The sequence below is a fragment of the Ictalurus furcatus genome, chromosome 15 (assembly GCF_023375685.1).
Source record: "Ictalurus furcatus strain D&B chromosome 15, Billie_1.0, whole genome shotgun sequence".
NCBI classification, from domain to species: Eukaryota; Metazoa; Chordata; class Actinopteri; order Siluriformes; family Ictaluridae; genus Ictalurus; species Ictalurus furcatus.
The window spans coordinates 26,089,981-26,113,170 of NC_071269.1; the positions used below are offsets into that span (position 1 = coordinate 26,089,981).

Here is a 23,190-nt window from a genome sequence, read left to right on the forward strand (position 1 = left end):
TTCTCTTTAACAGAAAATGAAATTACCAAAATAAATTCCACACAAGCTCTGCTGTGTGTATATATATATATATATATAAAAAAATTAATAATTACAAAATGACTGGAAGCTGATTTGTTAATTTTAATAATTGTAATGTTTTAAATGTTAAACTTTAAAATCTTTTCCTCCTTTTCCGTGTTAAATACTTATTTATTTTTTCATACACAAAAAATTAAATAAAGTACCACTAAACAGTTTTTTCCTAAAATGCAACACGTCAGTATTTTTGTTTTTGTTGACACCTGTAAACGTACAGTAAAGATCCCGATGCGTATCGTAGAAACGTCTTTGTGCATCGTGATGCGATATCTCTGTCGCATCGTGCGCCCCTAGATGACAGAAAGGACTGCGAGGCTGTGGGGTTAAGCCAAAGGTTTAATCGAGAAAAAAAAATAAACCAACAAACAAGTAAACAGAATCACAGAAGATTTGCATAAATACACAGATCAATAACATCTTTAATATAAAAGCGATGCAACATACAGACGAGCATCTGAAGAAATTAAATAAAGAGAACAGTGCATTTACGCCAAAACAATAATTTAAGGTTCGTCTGTTTGTGACGTGTGTTTAAGAAGAAGAAAAAAAAAACAAGCTTTGGTGCAACAGTTTCATCAAAATCTTTTCAGATGATCCTTTCAATTTTTTGCTTTTCAAACCGTATTTTCCAGACTATTGGACTCTTTCTGGAAAGCAACAACAACAACAACAACAACAACAACACCACAATGATATTATCAGATAAATGTTGAAGTAGCTGTATGGATTATGATGAGAAATCATCACACACTTTATCATGATGTTCATTTATTTTCTCAAAAGCCGACGGAATTTTCATGGCGCGGTCTTATAGTCCAGAAAATACGGTACGCAAATAGACAGAAAGTGATGTTTTGAGAAGGTCCTGCAAAACGGGGCGGGGCTACTCGTGTCACTCCGCCTATAAACGGTCTCGTTGGTCAGTGGCAACGTAATGACATCAACGCCTAACCCTTAAACATCTGGTATACTTAGTTTTTTACGCGTACGCTAGCGTATATGCACAGCCGTACATGTAGCCTTTCAAATTATACTCCATTTGACACGTACACGCACACAGACGGTCGACACGTGCACATTACGACAACTTGCACTACCCCGCCTGGCCTACAGGAGTCAGTACAGAGCGGTAAAGCGGGTCGTCTGGTGTGAAGGACGACAACGAAGAAGAATGCTTGAGCAATCTCTCGCTACGATTAGCGCCCGTATACAAATCCTTACTCTCTTTAAGGCTAGAATTATACGGACGCGGGTACTTTCTAACCCGCACTCGTTTCCGTCTCTTCCGTTTTTTCTTTGACCACCTTGAGAATGAACGGCCCTGGCTCACTGCTGCCACCTTGTGGAAGAACTAAATACTGCAAAAGAATTAAATGCGCACGCGTGACCTAGAACAATCGTGTGGCTAGCGTATGTGTAAAAACTGAAGTATACTTTGGGCTTAACCTCTAACTCGTATGGGCGGAGCAACACACGTAGCCCCACCCCAAAAGTCCAGCCCCGCCCCGTTCTGCAGGTTGCAGCCAGGTCTACTTGGACGTTTTTGTTCTGCTGCATGAACACAAACTCACCGCACGCTGAAATAACTCACAAGATCGACGATTACAGGCAAAGAGTTTAAAAACACGACGATTCACAATCAAAACACGGCGTTTTAGCACCTCTTGCATAATCAGGAATAACGCTGTGGAAATGAATCAGAATAATTAAGCAGAAAAAGAATAAGAGTCAAAAATATCAATCAAATAATTAAACACTCCATAATACACTGAAAATAAATCCACTCTTCATTTAAAGCCCGAGCTCTTCTACCCACTCGCAGCAGATCTTACATTCTTTTTTTTCTCTTCTTATTTCCCATCACCGCACTGTTTTTGCCAGCCAGGTTCTGGACCTGCACCTTTAAGGTAGAAGGCTCTCCTCCTGCGCAGTACAAAAATAAAACTCGCAAAATCAACGAGGCATAAAAAAATAAGGTGTGCTAAATAAAGGTTAATCTCTCTACAGTCGTTTTTCAGCTCTATAAAAATAGTTTAAAAATCTAACTCGGTACAGTGTCTCGATATATTCATCTACACGATATCGGATCGCGTCCGCCGTCAGACGGCGGCGAGGTCGGCGGTACAAATATAAAAAAAACAAAACAAAAAGAACACAAAGTGGACTTTGCTCCTTCCCTCCTGAGACGTCGCCACGTGAAGGCAGAAATGGCGATGAGTGGCGTTTCTCTGACGCTGGTGTGGAAACGACAACATTAACTGCGGAGAGAGAATAAAACGTCGCATGATAACGTCGGTGTGACACGTGACTAAATAACAGAAAAATTTAGGAAAACAATTTAAGTCGAAGATCAGCAATTAAATGTTTCATAAAACTTGAAGCACATTTACAAAATATAAAATACATTTTTAAATAATAAACGTTACGAGACCTGATCAGTAAATATTTTGGAGAGAAAAAAATAAAAAAAAAACACTGTTTAAAAAGTAATAACACCACACGTGATGAGTGATATTTGATGCGATCAAAGGTGCCAATACTTTTGGTGTCACCACCAAATATACCTTAGAGTCTGCAACGGTATTTTTCCCCCCATTGCGTGGCCATAATATGTTTAAAAAATATTATTTTATTTTAATACGTTATTATTATTATTAGCAGTGCTTTGCTGTAGTGGAATCGTCGCATGCAGACAGATGCACTAAAAGCTCCACAAGTTAGAACATCATGTAGAAGATTTTAGTTCATTAATATGTATTTTTATACATTTTTAAATAATTTAACATGTAATTATTATTTTTTTTAAATCATTAGATCATTGACGTTTTTCTCTGCAGGAGAAAACCAGACTCTCGAAATGAAGGTATAATGAACATTAAAAAAGATATATTCTTAAAAATGCGATGCAGAAATGTGTCCTGAACGAGGCCCGAGGCGAAAAACAGACGAGACGACGACGTCAAAATCACCGGGAAAGAGCAAGAGAACACTTTTACACGATTTGGCAATTTAGAAATGTACAGTATCGGACAGAGAGAGAGAGAGAGAGAGGGAGGGAGAGAGAGAGAGAGAGAGAGAGAGAGAGAGAGAGGGAGAGTGAGAGAAAGAGAGAGAGAGAGAGAGAGAGAGGGGGAGAGAGAGAGAGAGAGAGAGAGAGGGAAGGAGAGAGAGAGAGAGAGAGGGGGAGAGAGAGAGAGAGAGTGAAAGAGAGAGAGAGAGAGAGAGAGAGAGGGAAGGAGAGAGAGAGAGAGGGGGAGAGAGAGAGAGAAAGTGAAAGAGAGAGAGAGAGAGAGAGAGGGAAGGAGAGAGAGAGAGAGAGAGAGAGAAAGAGATTACACACACACACACACACACACACACACACACCATTTGGTACAAAAAGTCAAAATCAGAGGTTTAGCCACGTACATGCCCTCTCATTTCTTTTTTTTTTCCTCTTTAAAACAAACAAACAAACCAAGGTGCAACATGATTCATGCGTTCACAACCCATAAGCATGCACAAGTGCGCACACACACACACACACACACACACACACACACACACACACACCAGGACCCTCGCTCCAGAAAGAAAACACCCGGACGTCTGTTCGTCACGAATGAAAATGAAAATCCAAAGCCACCCACAGCGTTTTATCTTAAGGACACTTGAGAGAGGATTGTATGGTTTCATTCGAGCCCGGAGGAGAACACTGTCATAAACGACGCTGCGCTCGCTGGGATGAAAAACAAACAAACAAAAATAAATAAATAAAGAGACGGAGAGGAGAGAAAGGATAACGTATACGATACGATAACGTATTAAATCGAATCCGCTCTGTCGCACTCGAGCACGTTTCCACCACACGGTAACTTTCCCGTTACAGCGGCGTTTTGTGGAGCTTCGACCACGTTAAACGTAACTGTGAATGGAGAAAAATGTATTATAACGTGTCATTCTTTAATAAATAACATCAACTGCTGCGGAAGAATAAAGTAGAGGAGCACAACACCTTTTATTGCTCTACGGCTAGTGATCCAAACACGGCGGGGGTGCCAATACTTTAATACACTTCTCGCCGAGAGTCAAACTCCATACGAAGTCTGACCGAAACATCTGTAGTATCTAAAACAGCGTTCTATTGGGTACAATGTGCACTACAGCACCGGTTTGTTTCGTTGTACCCTATGTAGTGAGCACATATAGTGAACAGGAAGCCATTTGGAATTGGGGTTTAATTTTAAGATGGAGGATTTGACTCATTTTATCAGTTAAGAGTTCACTGATTCTGTCAATACTACTGCTGTTTGACCAATCAGCGATCGGCGCGGTTTCTAGCCCCGCCCATATATCTCTGCAATGAAAATAAATAACAAGATGTGTGCGGGATCGTGGGTTTTATTACCGTACGCTACTGTCCGGTGGAAAAGTGCTACATTCTTCGTTCGCGCGTCAAGTGAACTTGAGACGAAAATACTACTTCAAACGATACGACAAATCAAATCTGTATTAAATTTAAAACTGTGACGCTTTTGTAAAAACGATGCTTAAAAACCATACTTAAAAATGGAGGTTCAGATGGAGAAAGGCGACGCATTGTGTTCTCCAGGCCTCTAGGGGGAGCTCTTACACCAGCCAGGGTCATGATTTAAAAAAATGAAGCGGTCTGTATTTACACAGCTGAGGTTTGGGGGGGGGGGGGGTTGGGGGGTTGGTGAGTTGGGGGGAGAGCACCGAAAGCTTTCATTTTGCTCGTAATCTTTTTCCAAAAATAGGTTTAGCCGTAAAGATTCTGTGGCTAAGGGCTAACTCTCAAACAAACAGGCAAAAAGGACACTTTTTTAAAAAATTAAGCCTCTGCATACACAGAGACACAGTGACTGATGCTGAGGATGAGGAGGGCTACCAATGTTCAAAGAAGCTCATCAAGCCCTGAAGGATAGAGAGAGAGAGAGAGAAAGAAAACAAAACAAAAACATCGGTCTTAATACACACCCCTGGGGAACACCGATAATTACATCATCACTTGGAACACAAACCAGAACTTCAGTACCAAGCTTCCCCTCTCCACACTCCAAAATCTTCTCAAACACCAGGACTGATCAATTCAATCCTTAAATCGTGCAGAATTTTAAAGAATTGCGATAAAAATAAACAAATACAAATTCCCTAAACACGCCCCTCCCCATCCCTCAGAGCCCACCATGTCGGACAGGTAGAAGCTGTCTGTGTGATTCAGCGCTTCTTCAGGAGACAGTAAGAACCTTTTTCTTTCTACAGCTGGAATCAAGAAAGAGAAAAAAAAAAACCCAAAAAACACCACATGGTTGACGATCTCCGCCGCTCTACGAGGTTTTGGCTTTTCTGGCTCGTGGTGACGTTTTGTCCTCCGCTTTCATCACGCCGTTGACGGAACCTCCTGAAAGACGCAAGATGGACAGACGGGTATAAGTGAAGAGAAAAAAACAACAGCAAACAGTTACAAGCAGACAGTCTCCACTACCTACGCAGCGATTTCAGTGTATGCCACTCAAGCATGCTAGCGCCACCAATAGGACACAGTTGGTACTTACATACAGTAGTTTACAATAACAACTCCAATAATAATAATAATAATAATAATAATAATAATAATAATAATTCCACTTTGCGCCGATTCGAGTTCATCGGGTTCCATGATGTAGATTTTGAATAGTTTCAATAGTTTTTTTGCATTTCTCCAATAAATTTCATCCAATCATGAGCAAATCTGGAACACCGCCCCAAACAAAACGTGTTCCTCAGATTTCTGACACGCTTGTCCATAGCGTACAAACAAATTTAACGGCGAAGTCGCCAAACAGGAAGTGAGGGCATATCACGCCAACAGCGTTGAGTATTTAGACCAAACTCTGCAGGCGAGTGCGGGACCTGACAATGTCCTAAAGGACTCCAAGAACTTTTGTTTAAATTCTCTATAATCACGAGTAAAACACGACCGTATATTAACAAACAAGCTTGTGAGATCATTTAACACTTGGAAACGCTACTGAAAACAGGAAGTGAGGTAACATCTCAGCTACGGTTTGACGTTTTTGACTTTGAATTGAGTACATCTCCTTGGGAGCTTGGCTTCTACTGTTCCTCTGTCACAAAGAGGTGGGGACAGAAAGTGCTTGGCCCCCTTAAACGCTGCTTACAGCTCTATTATTGTCAAACCCTTAATTTCCTCAGGCATGCAGCACAACAGCTCCTTTCTAAAAGCGTATACGCTGCGTCAAGTCTTACTGAGAAGATTCCGCGGCGGAGCCAAAATATACAGTCACGACAGCAAGAAAACTCGAGATACTTTTCATTAGTGACCTGTAGAAAAAAAAAAAAACGGACCACACTGACAAATAAAACCCTTCACTGCACTGCTCGGACGCTGCTTTGACGATCTCTAACGAAAAACAAATCAGTAAGGCATTGTTTTAAAAATAAAAAATTGTTTAAAGAATTAAACACTGCTGAATTTGATCTATTTTAGAAAGGAACCGATTGCAATGGACCGCATGATTCCATGTAGGAAAAACAATCCCACTGGACTATAATACACAAACAGTGTGTACATCCAGTGCTTATGTTTTTCTTCTCCATTCTCTCTTTCCTAAAACAAAAAACAAACAAACAAACAAAAAGCCGAAGATTTTCTTCGTTTTAATTTCCTGCACATCCTGGTTTTGTGCCACACCGCCCCCTAGTGCTCACAATCCACATTACATATCATGTAGTTCCATGGATATAAACGTGATTTATGGAATATTTAACAATTAAAACGGTCAGATTATTATCACTTATTATTACTAAGATATAATTAAGTGTATATTTTTATTTTAAATATTACATTAAATGTTTACGTGGCACATTTATGATTTCTAGCTAGAAACATTTGGCGTGGCACTCACTGGATTTACCAACTTTATGTGATCATATACAGCGGTGATATTTATAGGCATCCTAAAGCAGGAACTCTAACATGTAAATAGCATGGATTTTCTGGATTTAGTAAATATTGTTGAATGTACAGTGAGGGTTTTTGATTTGAGAGTCGGAGATCATGACAGCAGTCACGATGACAGCGGGAGGTTTTAAAGGGAAACAGAGCTCGTCAGTGTGTTTGATGTCGTCGTGCATGAAATCACTAAACGTTACAGAAACCTGATGAACGGGGATGATTTGGCTCTGACAGAAGATGCTCGAGTGAGTGTGTGGAACAATGACGCCCGCACGGCAGCTGCGTGTGAAAGTAACGCACGTTTGCACTTTAACCTAACAAACAGCTCTGATTCAGGTTTACGTTACTGGTTTAGTAATTCTGGGTTGGATTTTGGGGATGCTCTCACCCCGAGACGAGTCCTTCTTGCCGTGTTTGCTCTTGGGACTGACGGTCTTCTTCTTGCTGCTCTGGACCTGACTCTGCTCTCTCCACTTCTTCAGCTGGAAGTTGATGAACTTCCACATCATCCAGGCCTGGGTCAAGCAGATGGCTGAGAGACATGTCATCCTGAGCGCAGACGACATGAGAACACACACACACACACACACACACACACACATATACTTTAAAACAGGAAGTGCAGCTTGCCTCAGCGTCCGTTAGACAGAACTCACTGGGATTCAAACGGCTGCTGGGATTCAAATCCATGATGTAAAGAAATAACTGGAACACTACACGTTTATGTTTTTGCCCTGATCCTGTAAATGAAACGATGAACTCTACCTCACGGTGAGAACGTTGAAGTTTCCCTCAGCCAGAGAAAAGCCCTGATTATCTGTACGGGAGAGTCCAAAACCAAACGTCAGGACGGAGAGAGTGAGGGTCAGGAGACGAGCGACGACGAAGAGCAGAGCCCACAGCGTAAACCTGAGGGGGGGACAGAGAGAGAGACACACACACACACAGATAGATAGATAGATAGACAGATAGATAGAGACAGACAGAGAGAGAGATCACATAAGGGTTACTGTAATAAAAAAACAGACACATAAGCAGATAATAAAACAAATATTATTTCTATTTCTACTAAAAAAAACTATTTAAAAATAATTTCTAGTAAAACCATTATTACTGTTATTGTTATTATTATTATTATTTCTAGTTAAAAGACTTTTTATTGCTATCTTTAGAAAAAAAAAAAGATTGGTATTATTAATTCTACTACAGCTATTTCCTGCTTTCAAACACACATTACTTTTTTATTTTTTTAAGATGGAGGAAACATTCTTCCCATTTGGTCGGAGCGAATATTAAACGCTGAAAAAGACAGTATATGAAATGAAAATAAAAGACGGCGATGGAGCGGAGGAAGTGAACACACCCTTTCTGCTTGTTCTCGTTGCTGAAGTAGAAGAGACGAGACGCGTGGAACAGCAGCTCCACCAGGTAGTGTGGAACCAGGAGAACCAAACCTAAACGGTGCAGACTGAGAGAACGAACACACACACACACACACACACACACACACACTAAATATAAATACACAAACACTTGCAATGGCACTCGTCTCAGATTTAGTGAACATCAACAAAATCTCAACACCTTCTCCTCCTGAGAGAATTAACACGAGACGCTGATTCATGAAAATGGACAAACCTGCAGACTAACCGCCGGCTGGGTTTGGATCATTTACAGACGGGTTAATCGTGTTGTAGGAGGAGAATTAAGGAACGTAAACAGAATGGGAAAAGACTCACTTGAGGACGTAGGCACCGGTGATGTGGAAGATGTAAAGGCAGATGTAGTAAAGCTGGCGAGGAACATCTTCCTGAATACAAAGACATGAAAATGAAACGTGATCCGTTATGAGTCAGAGAAATGTGCGGAATAAACCACTGTGTGTGTGTGTGTGTGTGTGTGTGTGTGTGTGTGTGTCCAAAAAAGTTGGGACGCTGTGTAACATGTAAATAAAAACAGAATGCAATGATTTGTAAATCTCATAAAGCCGTGTGTTATTCGCGATAGAACATAGAAAACACATCAAATGTTTACACTCAGGAAATTTACAGTTTTAAGGAACAAATAAGGAAATTTGGGATTTGATGTCCGCAACACAGGTTTAGAACAGTGCGGCCTGGATAAAGTATTTGACGCGTTCTACTTTGCTTGCACGCGAAATTAAACGCCTGCAATCGTTCCCAGTCTTTACCTTTCGGACTTTCTGGAAGTAAAGTTCCGGCAGAGCGTGGAACCAGTACGCCATCTGACAGATGTAGAAGAACTTCACCTGAAAACTGGGACAGAGAGGAGAAATATTATAAAAATAATAGAGTGGACCGACATTATGTGCCGCTTGTATAAGTATAATATCTATTTTTTAGTTTCTTATTTTCAAATATTCATTCATTCAATTATTTATTTATTTATTTTTCTAAATGTATGTACAATAACAAGCAGTTAATTTCCTTTAGGGACTTTTTTCTTAATTAGCCTCATTTATTAATCTTGTGTATAAATGTTCTTGTGGTAAATAAAACTTCCCTCTACAGCTAAATGTACATTTAGCCAAGCCCACAAAACTCCATATAAGGAGATGCGGCAAAATGACGACCAAACAGTAAGACAGCGCCTCCTGTATACTAAATCTTCCAGTAATGCAGCTCGGCAGTTGCAGCGATTCAGCTGCCATAGAGACACACACTTCCTCTTTTTATAGGGTGCCATTACTTTTGTCATGACTTTTGTCATACAGCTAGTATGTATTTAATTGTGTTAATTTTTTGGGTTTGTCGTGGAATCTCTTTCTTTCAAATATGAGAGTCCAGAAACTGCTCATTAAATGTTCACCATTTCTTATTGCGGAGTCAAATAACACGATTCACTGAATGAGTTAAATAACCTAAGAGTCGACTCTTTTTTTAGTCAGCCGAGTCAAATAATCTAATGTGCTGAGAAAAATAACCTGACTCCCTGAAAAGACTCAACTCTTATTGTTCAGCGGAGTCAAATAACCAGATTTCTTAAAAAGAGCTCACTCTTATTGGTGACAATCTGATTCCCTGAAAAGACTCAACTCTTATTGGTGATCTGAGTCAAATAATCTGATACACTGAAAAGAGTTGACCCTTATCGGTGAAATGAGTCAAATAATCTGATTCGATAAAAAGAGTTGACACTCATTGGTGAGCTGAGTCGAATTATCTGATTCTCAGAAAACATTCAACTCTTATTGGATAGCTGAGTCAAATAAGCCAGGAGTCGACTCTTATTGCTGAAATGAGTCAAATAATCGGATTCCTTAAAAAGCGTTGACTCTTATTGGTGAGCTGAGTCAAACAATCTGATTCCCTAAAAAAAGAGTTGACTCTTATTGGTGAAATGAGTCAAATAATCTGATTCCCTAAAAAGAGTTGACTCTTATTGGTGAAATTAGTCAAATAATCCGATTCACCGAAAACAGTTGGTATTTCCATCACGTTTTTTCATCTTGTGTACCTTCTAGTAACCTTCTGCGGACAAGGAACTTATTAGATCAATAAACGGTGTCAATAAACTGGTCACTGTAATTACAACAACGACGTATTTTACACCTCTACGATGAACTTTCCCCCCCTCTGACTTACGCCATGCGTGTGTGAGGATAACCTTCCCACAGGAATGTCGGATTGGTCACAAACTCCTCCTGTACAACAATTAAAACAAACAATTATTTATTCCATGGATACAGACTGAAGGATGATGAATAATGAAATGTGTGAGCTCAGCATCTCACCGCCGTCAGGATGCTGCAGCCCCACATGAAGGAGGACAAGTAAAACGCCGCCAGCTGCCCCGATTCGTTAAACTTGCTGTGCTTCGTTTTGGACAAGTGCAGACGCCGATTTATTTTCTGCAGGGATTCCGGATAAAGTGATTAGTGCTGATTAATAACACAACACTCTCTCACACGCACAGAAAAGCAAGTGTATCTGGATTAACATTCGGTCAGAACATTTCGTGGACCGAAGAAGACGAGGAATATTCATTTACAGCAGTGGTTTCACCGAAGTTCTTATTATTATCTTAAAAATAAAAAGACCAAAACATAATCAGTGGGAAAGATCACTTTTTCAGAATGTGATAGAGGCACTGTATATAAATAAATAAATAAATAAATAAACAAACTAGAAACCAAAAAGGAAGGGAAAACCCCCCAGGAACACAGGATGAGTCTGTGATATCATAATTGCATAAATAATTGCTTAAAATCACACCACGAGAACAGACATCATCAGTGGATTGGCCGAGACGTTATTTAGTTGCCATGACAACTCCACCAGCTCAGCTTTAAAACAGGCTTTAAAATAAGGAGTGAGGATTTTTTTTTCTTCTCAGATCATTTAATACCGCTGCTAATCTCGGCTTGTGAAATACGTGTAATATGGTAACCTCTAGAAGTTCATCTTCTACACTAGGGGTAGATTTACGGAGCATGTCTGAATAATTCCAGCGATTGGGCGTGGCCAACAGACTCCGCCCCGAGTCACCACCGCACACGTTCCCGAGACGAGGTTCCGAGCTGAAAAGTTTGCATCGGACCCGGAGATTATTTCTATTTTGCTGAAATAATAAAACACAGAAAGGCAGTTAAATGGTTTCTACTATCGGAACTTTGGGTTTAAAAATCTTTTAAACAATGAATTAAAAGTACTTTGTCTGTTTTGGTATTTATATTTTATTTTATTTTAATTCGTTAACGAATTCTTTTCTTTTCTTTTCTTTTTTTCTGTTTAATTTTATTCTACGTACGTGTCCTTGATCTACTCACCCCCGTGCTGTATTTATATTTTCATGTCACCTTTCATTTTATTCTCATGCATTTTATTACGTTATTTTATAGTTACATTTATTACTTAACTGTACAGCACACTGACCTATAGTGTTTATGTAAAGTCTATATAATAATAATAATAATAATAATAATAATAATAATAATAACAACAAATCTAAAATATCTGTGTATATAAAGTTTTCCATAAAGAAAGAAATAATGAAATGAACGATGGATACAATGGGAGGGATGAAAGTAAAGAAGGAAAGGATGGAAGGAAGAAAAGAAGGCAGGAAACAATGGATGGAAGGAAGGAAGGACGGATAGATGGATGGATATGGAAGGAAGAAAGGATTTAAAGGAAGGATATATGGATGGATATATGGAAGGAAGGATCTAAAGGAGGGATAGATGGATGGATATATGGAAGGAAGGATCTAAAGGAGGGATAGATGGATGGATATATGGAAGGAAGGATCTAAAGGAGGGATAGATGGATGGATATATGGAAGGAAGGATCTAAAGGAGGGATATATGGATGGATATATGGAAGGAAGGATCTAAAGGAGGGATAGATGGATGGATATATGGAAGGAAGGATCTAAAGGAGGGATAGATGGATGGATGGATATATGGAAGGAAGGATCTAAAGGAGGGATAGATGGATGGATGGATATATGGAAGGAAGGATCTAAAGGAGGGATAGATGGATGGATATATGGAAGGAAGGATCTAAAGGAGGGATAGATGGATGGATATATGGAAGGAAGGATCTAAAGGAGGGATAGATGGATGGATATATGGAAGGAAGGATCTAAAGGAGGGATAGATGGATGGATATATGGAAGGAAGGATCTAAAGGAGGGATATATGGATGGATATATGGAAGGAAGGATCTAAAGGAGGGATAGATGGATGGATATATGGAAGGAAGGATCTAAAGGAGGGATAGATGGATGGATATATGGAAGGAAGGATCTAAAGGAGGGATAGATGGATGGATGGATATATGGAAGGAAGGATCTAAAGGAGGGATAGATGGATGGATATATGGAAGGAAGGATCTAAAGGAGGGATATATGGATGGATATATGGAAGGAAGGATCTAAAGGAGGGATAGATGGATGGATATATGGAAGGAAGGATCTAAAGGAGGGATAGATGGATGGATATATGGAAGGAAGGATCTAAAGGAGGGATATATGGATGGATATATGGAAGGAAGGATCTAAAGGAGGGATAGATGGATGGATATATGGAAGGAAGGATCTAAAGGAGGGATAGATGGATGGATATATGGAAGGAAGGATCTAAAGGAGGGATAGATGGATGGATATATGGAAGGAAGGATCTAAAGGAGGGATAGATGGATGGATGGATATATGGAAGGAAGGATCTAAAGGAGGGATAGATGGATGGATATATGGAAGGAAGGATCTAAAGGAGGGATAGATGGATGGATGGATATATGGAAGGAAGGATCTAAAGGAGGGATGGATGGATGGATATATGGAAGGAAGGATCTAAAGGAGGGATAGATGGATGGATATATGGAAGGAAGGATCTAAAGGAGGGATAGATGGATGGATATATGGAAGGAAGGATCTAAAGGAGGGATAGATGGATGGATATATGGAAGGAAGGATCTAAAGGAGGGATAGATGGATGGATATATGGAAGGAAGGATCTAAAGGAGGGATAGATGGATGGATGGATATATGGAAGGAAGGATCTAAAGGAGGGATAGATGGATGGATGGATATATGGAAGGAAGGATCTAAAGGAGGGATAGATGGATGGATATATGGAAGGAAGGATCTAAAGGAGGGATATATGGATGGATATATGGAAGGAAGGATCTAAAGGAGGGATAGATGGATGGATATATGGAAGGAAGGATCTAAAGGAGGGATAGATGGATGGATATATGGAAGGAAGGATCTAAAGGAGGGATAGATGGATGGATGGATATATGGAAGGAAGGATCTAAAGGAGGGATAGATGGATGGATGGATATATGGAAGGAAGGATCTAAAGGAGGGATAGATGGATGGATATATGGAAGGAAGGATCTAAAGGAGGGATATATGGATGGATATATGGAAGGAAGGATCTAAAGGAGGGATAGATGGATGGATATATGGAAGGAAGGATCTAAAGGAGGGATAGATGGATGGATATATGGAAGGAAGGATCTAAAGGAGGGATAGATGGATGGATGGATATATGGAAGGAAGGATCTAAAGGAGGGATAGATGGATGGATATATGGAAGGAAGGATCTAAAGGAGGGATAGATGGATGGATGGATATATGGAAGGAAGGATCTAAAGGAGGGATGGATGGATGGATATATGGAAGGAAGGATCTAAAGGAGGGATAGATGGATGGATATATGGAAGGAAGGCTCTAAAGGAGGGATAGATGGATGGATATATGGAAGGAAGGATCTAAAGGAGGGATAGATGGATGGATATATGGAAGGAAGGATCTAAAGGAGGGATAGATGGATGGATATATGGAAGGAAGGATCTAAAGGAGGGATAGATGGATGGATGGATATATGGAAGGAAGGATCTAAAGGAGGGATAGATGGATGGATGGATATATGGAAGGAAGGATCTAAAGGAGGGATAGATGGATGGATATATGGAAGGAAGGATCTAAAGGAGGGATAGATGGATGGATATATGGAAGGAAGGATCTAAAGCAGGGATAGATGGATGGATGGATATATGGAAGGAAGGATCTAAAGGAGGGATAGATGGATGGATATATGGAAGGAAGGATCTAAAGGAGTGATAGATGGATGGATATATGGAAGGAAGGATCTAAAGGAGGGATAGATGGATGGATATATGGAAGGAAGGATCTAAAGGAGGGATAGATGGATGGATGGATATATGGAAGGAAGGATCTAAAGGAGGGATAGATGGATGGATATATGGAAGGAAGGATCTAAAGGAGGGATAGATGGATGGATATATGGAAGGAAGGATCTAAAGGAGGGATAGATGGATGGATGGATATATGGAAGGAAGGATCTAAAGGAGGGATAGATGGATGGATGGATATATGGAAGGAAGGATCTAAAGGAGGGATAGATGGATGGATGGATATATGGAAGGAAGGATCTAAAGGAGGGATAGATGGATGGATGGATATATGGAAGGAAGGATCTAAAGGAGGGATAGATGGATGGATGGATATATGGAAGGAAGGATCTAAAGGAGGGATAGATGGATGGATATATGGAAGGAAGGATCTAAAGGAGGGATAGATGGATGGATGGATATATGGAAGGAAGGATCTAAAGGAGGGATAGATGGATGGATGGATATATGGAAGGAAGGATCTAAAGGAGGGATAGATGGATGGATATATGGAAGGAAGGATCTAAAGGAGGGATAGATGGATGGATATATGGAAGGAAGGATCTAAAGGAGGGATAGATGGATGGATGGATATATGGAAGGAAGGATCTAAAGGAGGGATAGATGGATGGATATATGGAAGGAAGGATCTAAAGGAGGGATAGATGGATGGATATATGGAAGGAAGGATCTAAAGGAGGGATAGATGGATGGATATATGGAAGGAAGGATCTAAAGGAGGGATAGATGGATGGATATATGGAAGGAAGGATCTAAAGGAGGGATAGATGGATGGATATATGGAAGGAAGGATCTAAAGGAGGGATAGATGGATGGATGGATATATGGAAGGAAGGATCTAAAGGAGGGATAGATGGATGGATGGATATATGGAAGGAAGGATCTAAAGGAGGGATAGATGGATGGATATATGGAAGGAAGGATCTAAAGCAGGGATAGATGGATGGATGGATATATGGAAGGAAGGATCTAAAGGAGGGATAGATGGATGGATATATGGAAGGAAGGATCTAAAGGAGTGATAGATGGATGGATATATGGAAGGAAGGATCTAAAGGAGGGATAGATGGATGGATATATGGAAGGAAGGATCTAAAGGAGGGATAGATGGATGGATGGATATATGGAAGGAAGGATCTAAAGGAGGGATAGATGGATGGATATATGGAAGGAAGGATCTAAAGGAGGGATAGATGGATGGATATATGGAAGGAAGGATCTAAAGGAGGGATAGATGGATGGATGTATGGAAGGAAGGATCTAAAGGAGGGACAGATGGATGGATATATGGAAGGAAGGATCTAAAGGAGGGATAGATGGATGGATGGATATATGGAAGGAAGGATCTAAAGGAGGGATAGATGGATGGATATATGGAAGGAAGGATCTAAAGGAGGGATAGATGGATGGATGGATATATGGAAGGAAGGATCTAAAGGAGGGATAGATGGATGGATGGATATATGGAAGGAAGGATCTAAAGGAGGGATAGATGGATGGATGGATATATGGAAGGAAGGATCTAAAGGAGGGATAGATGGATGGATATATGGAAGGAAGGATCTAAAGGAGGGATAGATGGATGGATATATGGAAGGAAGGATCTAAAGGAGGGATAGATGGATGGATGTATGGAAGGAAGGATCTAAAGGAGGGATAGATGGATGGATATTTGGAAGGAAGGATCTAAAGGAGGGATAGATGGATGGATGGATATATGGAAGGAAGGCTCTAAAGGAGGGATAGATGGATGGATATATGGAAGGAAGGATCTAAAGGAGGGATAGATGGATGGATATTTGGAAGGAAGGATCTAAAGGAGGGATAGATGGATGGATGGATATATGGAAGGAAGGATCTAAAGGAGGGATAGATGGATGGATATATGGAAGGAAGGATCTAAAGGAGGGATAGATGGATGGATATATGGAAGGAAGGATCTAAAGGAGGGATAGATGGATGGATATATGGAAGGAAGGATCTAAAGCAGGGATAGATGGATGGATATATGGAAGGAAGGATCTAAAGGAGGGATAGATGGATGGATGTATGGAAGGAAGGATCTAAAGGAGGGATAGATGGATGGATATTTGGAAGGAAGGATCTAAAGGAGGGATAGATGGATGGATATATGGAAGGAAGGATCTAAAGGAGGGATAGATGGATGGATATATGGAAGGAAGGATCTAAAGGAGGGATAGATGGATGGATGGATATATGGAAGGAAGGATCTAAAGGAGGGATAGATGGATGGATATATGGAAGGAAGGATCTAAAGGAGGGATAGATGGATGGATATATGGAAGGAAGGATCTAAAGGAGGGATAGATGGATGGATGTATGGAAGGAAGGATCTAAAGGAGGGACAGATGGATGGATATATGGAAGGAAGGATCTAAAGGAGGGATAGATGGATGGATGGATATATGGAAGGAAGGATCTAAAGGAGGGATAGATGGATGGATATATGGAAGGAAGGATCTAAAGGAGGGATAGATGGATGGATGGATATATGGAAGGAAGGATCTAAAGGAGGGATAGATGGATGGATGGATATATGGAAGGAAGGATCTAAAGGAGGGATAGATGGATGGATGGATATATGGAAGGAAGGATCTAAAGGAGGGATAGATGGATGGATGGATATATGGAAGGAAGGATCTAAAGGAGGGATAGATGGATGGATGGATATATGGAAGGAAGGATCTAAAGGAGGGATAGATGGATGGATGGATATATGGAAGGAAGGATCTAAAGGAGGGATAGATGGATGGATATATGGAAGGAAGGATCTAAAGGAGGGATAGATGGATGGATATATGGAAGGAAGGATCTAAAGCAGGGATAGATGGATGGATATATGGAAGGAAGGATCTAAAGGAGGGATAGATGGATGGATGTATGGAAGGAAGGATCTAAAGGAGGGATAGATGGATGGATATTTGGAAGGAAGGATCTAAAGGAGGGATAGATGGATGGATGGATATATGGAAGGAAGGCTCTAAAGGAGGGATAGATGGATGGATATATGGAAGGAAGGATCTAAAGGAGGGATAGATGGATGGATATTTGGAAGGAAGGATCTAAAGGAGGGATAGATGGATGGATATATGGAAGGAAGGATCTAAAGGAGGGATAGATGGATGGATATATGGAAGGAAGGATCTAAAGGAGGGATAGATGGATGGATATATGGAAGGAAGGATCTAAAGGAGGGATAGATGGATGGATATATGGAAGGAAGGATCTAAAGGAGGGATAGATGGATGGATGGATATATGGAAGGAAGGATCTAAAGGAGGGATAGATGGATGGATATATGGAAGGAAGGATCTAAAGGAGGGATAGATGGATGGATATATGGAAGGAAGGATCTAAAGGAGGGATAGATGGATGGATATATGGAAGGAAGGATCTAAAGGAGGGATAGATGGATGGATATATGGAAGGAAGGATCTAAAGGAGGGATAGATGGATGGATATTTGGAAGGAAGGATCTAAAGGAGGGACAGATGGATGGATATATGGAAGGAAGGATCTAAAGGAGGGATAGATGGATGGATATATGGAAGGAAGGATCTAAAGGAGGGATAGATGGATGGATGGATATATGGAAGGAAGGATCTAAAGGAGGGATAGATGGATGGATATTTGGAAGGAAGGATCTAAAGGAGGGATAGATGGATGGATATATGGAAGGAAGGATCTAAAGGAGGGATAGATGGATGGATATATGGAAGGAAGGATCTAAAGGAGGGATAGATGGATGGATATATGGAAGGAAGGATCTAAAGGAGGGATAGATGGATGGATGGATATATGGAAGGAAGGATCTAAAGGAGGGATAGATGGATGGATGGATATATGGAAGGAAGGATCTAAAGGAGGGATAGATGGATGGATATATGGAACTCCTCTTCATCTCCCTCCACTGGCTTCCTGTAGCCGCTCGCATCAAATTCAAGGCCTTGATGCTCACCTACAAGACCTTGTCTGGAACAGCGCCCCCTACCTCAACTCTCTCCTTGAGGGTTATGTTCCCTCACGCAACCTGCTATCAGATAAGGACCGACGCCCGGTATAGTGCCTACTCAGCGTGGCCCGAGGTCCCTTTCCAAAACCTTCTTACTGACTGTAAGACGCTTTGGATCAAAGCATCTGCTAAATGAATAAACGTAAATGTAAAAAAGGAAGGAAGAACGGACACAAGGGATGGATAGATGGATGGATGGTAGGAAGGATGGAGGAAGGAACGGAAAGAAGGAAGAAACGAAGAATCTAAAGGAAGGATAGATGGATGGATATATATGGAAGGAGGGAAGGAAGAATGGAAGGAAGAAATGGAAGGAAACAATGGATGGAATGATGCATGGAGGAAGGAACAGAAGGAAGGAAGGATGGATGGAGGGAAGGAAAGAAGGAACGAAGAAACAGACAGAAGGATATATGGATAGAAGGAAGGAAGAAAGACATATGGGTGGATATGGAAGGAAGGAAGGAAGGAATGTATGGATGAAAGAAATTAAAGGAGGGAAGGAAGGAAGAATGGAAAGAAGGAAGGATGGATGGATGGATGGATGGATGGAAACAACGGATGGAAGTATGGATGTAGGAAGGAACAGAAGGAAGGAAGGAATGCATGGATGAAATAAATTGAATGACGGAAGGAAGGAAGGAAGGAAGGATGGAAAACAGAAGGATGGATGGAGGAAGGAACAGAAGGAAGGAAACAATGGATGGAAGGATGGAAGGAGTGAAGAAACTGACGCAAGGATAAATGTATGGATGAATAGAAGGAAGGAAGAAATACATATGGATGGATATATGGAAGGAAGTGATGGACGGATGGAAAGAAGGAAGAAAAACAAGAAAAAAGAAAGAAAGAAAGAAAGAAAGAAAGGTGGGTAGGTCCAGGTAATGAGTCTTAAAGTCTTCTAGAGAAAGAGAACTCCCACTTACGTCCAGTACGTACTCCTGGATGAGAGCGTGGAGTATGATGGCGATCAGCAGGTAGAAGAAGACGGTAGCCATGTCTTTGGGGCCGTACTGATAAACGTTCACCGACTCCGGCTTCTCCTCTGTCAACAGTTTTATACAGATTCAATAAAGTACACAGGAGGAAGTGAAACACGGAGAAGAGGAGAAGAAGAGACGTACCTGCATCTGATGTCTGAGTGACGTTGTACTGCACGGTGATGAACATGATGGCGAACTTCGCCGTAACCTGCGACGGTTAAAACAAACACAACACCAGGTACAGTGAGTTCAGACCACAGAGTGGAGTGAAGAAACAACCGGAGGATTACATCACAGCGTTTTATTCCTCCTACAGCACGCCCACCCCACCACCATTACCACCTTTCACTATTAAACAACGTCACAGCACACTTCCTGAACCGCCGTACTCTCCGACAGATTACTCAGACGAGTTCCGACTTCGATCCTTCACTCACTCACTCACTCACTCATTCACTGACTCTCTCACTGACTCTCTCACTGACTCTCTCACTGACTCTCTCACTGACTCTCTCACTCACTCACTCTCTCACTCTCTCACTCACTCTCTCTCTCACTCACTCTCTCACTCACTCACTCACTCTCTCTCTCACTCTCTCACTCACTCTCTCTCTCACTCTCTCACTCACTCTCTCTCTCAGGGTTGTTTACAGTCTGGGTCTGATGACGAACCCGCACAGATAAATATGTAAATAATTACACAGGCCTGCTTCAGGCTAGAATTATTTACACTCGTTTACTGTCTGAGGGAAGAGAGAACGAGTTCTATACCAAATCGAAGCGTAATCTTATTTTACGTCTTTAAAAAAAAAGAAAAAAGAAAAAAAAAAGAAGAAGAGGGAGAACGGGTCGATATCCAGAGCTGCAATGCATTTATGTTTGAAAAGATAAAGATAAAGGCAAGCCAGAAAGAGACAGCGTCGGTGCTGTGCGTGTTTTTAATGCATTTAAGTGCGAGGAATATTCCAGAACCCAAAGAGCAGAAACGTGAGAACATCGTTAGTACTTTTACACGTTTTTATATCATTTCTTTCAGTTCCTCCAGGATTCCGCCATCGCAGAAACGAAAGCAAACTCGGAAATATTCGGAGGAGCTCGCGGTTTTTTGAAACGAACGCAGATTCGGACCGCAGAAACGAAGCTTTTATTGAGCAGAAACGTAATACAAACGTAAACGCGCGTCTGTGCGGTTCGTCACTAACACGACAAGATGAGTTTTTTTGAGAGAGAAATAAAGAGGGAAAGATTGCTTATAGCTGCTTTAACCTACGCGAGAACTGGAACTAACTCGATTTACAGACGTTCCCCGACAAGTGTGACGCGTCGTTCCTTCATTTTACAAAAATTTGTACTTGTTGGAGGAAGAGGAATAAACCACCCCACACACACACACACACACTAGTTTACTACTTACTTATTCACTCTCTAAACAGATCCACGGTTAATAAACACTCTCAGGGCGTTTAGTTTCGCAGGAACCGCAAAATAACTCTCACTTTTTTCACTTTCACTTCCAAGTTCACTGCACACCAGCGGAAAAATACCACATTTACAAACGCCAAAAAGCGTAACGGTCTGTATTACATTCACACACTATACACTATACACTATACACAATACACGGCTCGTCTTCCCCCTCGTTTCACCTCAAACTCCGGCTTTGGGAGATATTTACGCTTCTTTCCAATTGTCTCTCACGTCAAACGTACGTTCTGATCGATATTAAAGACTCCTGATTGGTTTACTTCGTTATTTATATACACGTTATATCGCAGGAAACAAACAAGACCTTCACGGCGTTATTTACGGCGATTTTTATTCGATTTAGTCGTTCAAATTCGCATTTACGCACTCTACTCTAGCTACATCATAGCTCTCACGTAAAAAAAGAAGGAGAAGAAGAAGAAGAAATTCAATTTAAAAAAGCGCACACCTTTACCGTATTTATTCCAGGTTTCAGATGAATATGATTTATCGCATTTAAATATAAACTGTTTGATCTTCATGGATATTTAAACATTTCAGTATGTTTACAGTGCTTTTAGACAAGTTTACGTAAATGCCTACGCTTTATAATTTAGTCTTATTATTGTTATTATTATTACTATGTTATACATGTGTAATATAGAACGTATATAGAATATACACAATACATTCCTTTAATTGTCTCTTAAATGAAATACCAGGAAGAGGAGATATTTACACTGAATTTTTTATACGTATATATATAATCTGCACAAGATGTGATTTCCAGGACATTTGAGACCGAATGTAAATAGACAGAGTATAAATAAATAAAGAGGTAGAGAAGGAGTAGTAACACAAGCCCTGGAGATGTTGGAGTGTTTGTGTTCATGCAGCAGCTCCAACATGACCTGGGTTTCTGGATGTGAAGGGTTTCTGATGGTTAGGTTTTTATTGGGTGTTAAAGATGATCTTCAGGAGGTATCTGAGATGTTGTGTGGATGTTTAGTTGTGCATTTTACCTCGAACATGAGCCCCAGCAGGATGATCATGGCCACACAGGAAACCATATCGGCGTGATTCTGGATCACAAACTCATGGCTCAGAACCGGAGGACTTTTGTTCTTCTTCCTGAAGCCCATCTCTGTGTAAGATCTGTCTCTCTCTCTCTCTCTCTCTCTCTCTGTGTGTGTGTGTGTGTGTGTGTGTGTACACACAGATAAAGCTGTTATCTTCTCTAAATAAATAAAACCAAAACCCTGGCAGAAAAATAAACCCAAGCCTTCAGACTCCGAGTTCAGGCGGAGTAGATAAACACTTTGTATTCGTCTAGAGCTCCGACAGAAAGCTACACCCGCTACCGGAAGTCATCGTCAGTCACGATTTCCAAAATAAAAGTCTCGCTTCCATTTTAAAAGCCTTTGGTCTGGTGTGTGTGTCTGTGTGTGTGTGTGTGTGTGTGTCTGTGTGTGTGTGTGTGGATTAAACGAGTGATTTCCAATATAAAAGTCTACTCTCAACTGTAACTGAATTTGTTCCTGTTTAAGGGGTCTAACCCTGTGTTCAACGTTGAATTTATTTGACGTCACACTCCACAGCAGTGCGTTACGACTCATACAGCTGCAGTCAAAATTATCACCCCCCCCCCCCCCCAGTGCAAATCAGGTTTATTGTCAAAATGTACAGACTTCCAGCTGTTTGCCACAAATTCAACTGCAACTTATAATGATTTCTCCAGTTTCAAAATTATTCACTTTTTTTCATTTTAGAAATTATTGGGTTTTTTTTTTCATAAAACAAAACATTATGTGCACATCTCCGTTCACTTATACCTGATCCTTATTTATATTTTCTAATGTTCGAGTATTAAAAACGAGCCCATTGCCTGTTTAATCAAAAATACTAAAAATAAAGACCAAAAATGCGTGCCTGGCAGTAATAATAATAATAATCATCATCATCATCGTCATCATCATCATCATCATC

The 23,190-nt window shown here is 40.6% G+C and overlaps 1 protein-coding gene across 1 annotated transcript; it reads right to left on the reverse strand.

Moving 5' to 3' along the window:
- Window positions 1-232: 232 nt before the first annotated feature.
- zgc:113278 (Translocating chain-associated membrane protein 1-like 1-like) lies at window positions 233-22,562 on the reverse strand. The gene is made up of 11 exons (XM_053643807.1): window positions 22,227-22,562; window positions 19,882-19,948; window positions 19,684-19,802; window positions 10,794-10,910; window positions 10,645-10,703; window positions 9,231-9,315; window positions 8,779-8,849; window positions 8,403-8,507; window positions 7,805-7,948; window positions 7,428-7,588; window positions 233-5,482 (listed from the first exon to the last, which is right to left on the reverse strand). Exons 1-11 carry the CDS (start codon window positions 22,344-22,346, stop codon window positions 5,409-5,411), a joined length of 1,122 nt encoding a protein of 373 aa, XP_053499782.1. The 5' UTR covers window positions 22,347-22,562; the 3' UTR covers window positions 233-5,408.
- Window positions 22,563-23,190: the final 628 nt, after the last annotated feature.